This window comes from Mus caroli, chromosome 2 (genome assembly GCF_900094665.2).
Source record: "Mus caroli chromosome 2, CAROLI_EIJ_v1.1, whole genome shotgun sequence".
In the NCBI taxonomy this organism is placed as follows: Eukaryota; Metazoa; Chordata; class Mammalia; order Rodentia; family Muridae; genus Mus; species Mus caroli.
Genome location: NC_034571.1, coordinates 169,308,577 through 169,311,697, shown reverse-complemented (window position 1 = coordinate 169,311,697; position 3,121 = coordinate 169,308,577). Strand labels below are relative to the sequence as shown.

At 52.0% G+C, this 3,121-nt stretch overlaps 1 protein-coding gene across 1 annotated transcript in view; it reads right to left on the bottom strand.

The window, feature by feature from the left end:
* The window catches only part of Cdh4 (cadherin 4), a 464,790-nt gene that overhangs the window by 107,527 nt on the left and 354,142 nt on the right, over window positions 1-3,121 (bottom strand). Inside the window, exon 4 of the mRNA XM_021156055.2 lies at window positions 1,865-2,035. Coding sequence (XP_021011714.1) covers window positions 1,865-2,035 — 171 coding nt within the window. The remainder of the gene's footprint in view (window positions 1-1,864; window positions 2,036-3,121) is intronic.

The following is a 3,121-nucleotide window of genomic DNA, read 5'->3' as shown; positions in this document are numbered from 1 at the left end:
GAGCTGGTGCTGCCCGGCTTGCAGCTCCTGCTGCCTGCCGTTGTCTCCAGACAGACTTCCCCATGTTTAAGAGACCAGTAGCCTTCCCTAAAGGAAGGCTATGCACAGACAGCTCCTTCTGACATGCCGTGAGCTCAGAGAGGTCTCCAGTTGACAGTGGATCCAGGCTTCTGCTGTTTGGNAGAAAGTGGCCATCCCAGACCACTGACACATCCATGTGGGTCAGGCATTCCAAGCGTCTTGACTCCAGGCCCAGCAGAGGACAGCAGACAGCATCAGTCACCACTGCTCCTCCCCCACCCCAGTGGCCTAAAGGTAGCACTTTCAGGGGGCAGCTCTGCCCACAAAGGCCCCCTATAGTCTTGTTATGCTCTCCCTGTTGGTAGGTAGTAGGACAAAGATGGAGGGCTTAGGGAAACTGCAGTGTTTCTGAGCTCTGTCCCCATTCTGGAACACACCTTTGGTATGCAAGCAGACCAGAGCCCTCAACACTTGTCACTTACTGCCTAGGAGAGTGACTTAGAACAGACCTTCCTGGAGGTTGGGGACGAATCTGATTGGCAGCTGTCAATTAATGTTCTGCTTGCAACTTATTTACAAGAATAACCCCCTCCCCCACCCCTGCCGCAGCCACATGCTGCCTGGGCCCACTCAGTTCATACCTGTGTGCCAGAGAGCCCTTGAGATTTGGAAACTGGCCTATCTCAGAAAAGTGAGCCAGCTCTGAGTGACACAGACCCCCCCCTCCCCACCACACATACACCCTTGCCATCCCACACCATTTTCCTTTCCACCTGATGAGGCTCAGGAGAGTCTATAGCATTCTGGGGAATCTCTCAGACACTCTGCTGTTCCCATGGCCTCCCCTAGGCTCACAGGAGGCTCGGGTAGATGTTCTGGGCAGGCGCCATGTTCATGTTCATGTTTATAGCTACCTTCCACATGACACGCAATGCAATGTTGCAGTCATGGCTAGATGGAATGCCTTCCAAACAAATTGGTGAAAGACTTGGAGAAAACCCTCCGCCGTGAGAGCAAAAGTGATCACCAGAGGCAGCCACTGTCTGGGGAGGGCTGAGGCTTGTGTACAGCACTGTGGGAGCTGAGGCCCCACAGTGGAGTTTCCATCCTCCACAGCTACCTCTAGGCTCTGACACTGACTCACAGAGCAGTTCCAGGGGGTGTGTACACTCAGAAAAGCCTCANGACCCTTGTGGTGAGAGTGTGCACTGAGCCGGGGACATTCCCACCGAGTCTCCCTGGGTGTGTGTTGCGTGAACCAGAGTTTCTGCTGTAAAGCCCCTGTCACTCTTGGATAGATTAGGAAACCCGCTGGGGCTCATGATAGAGACACAAGATGCTGGAGACTATGGTGATACCCGCACACTAAATACACACCCTGGTCTGCTATGAAAGGCACACACAACACAAGAAGCCTNAGAATGTCTCCTTCTGCACACTCTGGCCACCCATGACCCTTGTAACACCTCAAAATCCTTATTTCCATAGGGATGTTCCACGATCATATCCTGGAGTTTCATCATGGTGACCATTGTCACAGGTGTGTAAGTGCCCCACAGGGAAAAACACAGACAGTCAGATCACAGACAGGTGTCAGGAGNCAAAGGGCACAACTAGAAATCACACAGGCTTCCACAGACAGGACAGCGGTANGCAAATAATCCCCNGAGGAGTCGCTNTAACCAGAGAGGGCCTGTCAGCCTGGTGGAAGAGCATCACCTTGGATCTGTGATTTCCTGTCTCTTTACAAAGGTGCCTCCCACACCTTGAACCTGCCCTGGCTCTGGAGTGCCCAGAAGAGACATCTCCAGACCAGCCTTAAGAACAGCCGAGGCCCACTTACCCTGACAAGCTGCTGAGGGAAGGGTCCACGGGAGTTCTCGGGAACGTTGATGGGTGGGATGACCCAGTCACGCTTCTGTCTCCTCAGCCCACCAGAGCTCTGATGTTGAGGCCATGGCAGCAGTGTGTCATTTGGCGGCTGAGAGGGGTCTAGGGCCACTGTCTGCCCTTTCTGAGAGAGAAGAGTCAGAGAAGCCAGGTTAGGTTTTGTACAAAGACATCTGTTAGGAGGTTCTGTGTTCACCCTACTGGTGTTGAGCATGGAACCCTAAGCAACACGATTCAAAAGAAAACTCACAAAGGGAAACTAGCCCCTATATAAAGAGTTTTGGTAAGCTAATAATTTCTTTTATAACAAGAAGAGAGTATACATAGATTGTTCATACCCCAATAGGTGCTGAGCATTCACAACTTGCTANATCTTCCATGAATCAAAAATGTGAATTGGAGCAATTATACCCTTTCACTTGTCAATCTGACCAGATGAGGCATACTCATTCCCAACACGGACTGAGATATTTGTTAGTTGTGGGGTGGGGTGACTGAGGTATGGTATAGGTTTTGTGTAGCAGATTGAGCTCTGAGTGGGTTAAGAGACAAGTGGTGTGCCTCCTGTAGGGACTCTGTGGCATTGCAGGATCCCTTTGCTGAGTTCTGGGCATGCGTGAAGTCATGACAGTCAGAGTTCCTCCTCTGGCTTAGCGCTGCTCNTGTGGACAGACAGACTTAGAGTTGGCCATGTAGACAGCCAGCCTTGGAGTCAGCCCTGTGGACAGACACCTTTATATATTGTAGCCCCATCTGGCTTGGAACTCAGTTGAACCTACAAGGCCCTTGCCTCAGTCTCCCAAGTGCTGGCTCTCACTTCTGGGGCCCTGAACCTTGTGGAGTGGCATTCCCATTGCCTGAGTTCACCTGGGGTGTGCAGTGGGGTGGAGACGCTGCACATTTCCGTGAAGGAGGTGGACACCGAGGTTTGTCTCCCTGGCCCTGACTGTCTTTTAAATGTGCTGAGAGAGAACAGGGCTTGAGTTCCAGGCTGGCACCATTCCTGTGCCTATACACCAAGAGCCTTGTTAGAAACACTCGTTCCTCAGCCCCAGGCCAGCTCAGGTGTGTGTGGGGCATCTCTGTCTAGTGAGTTTTGGGGTAAAGGACATTACTGGTTTTCAGACATGTGTGCCCATTGCAAAGTTCATGAACCCCAGATGCCAGGCTCACCTGTCCCAGGTACCTACTCTGGAGGAAGGGATTGTTT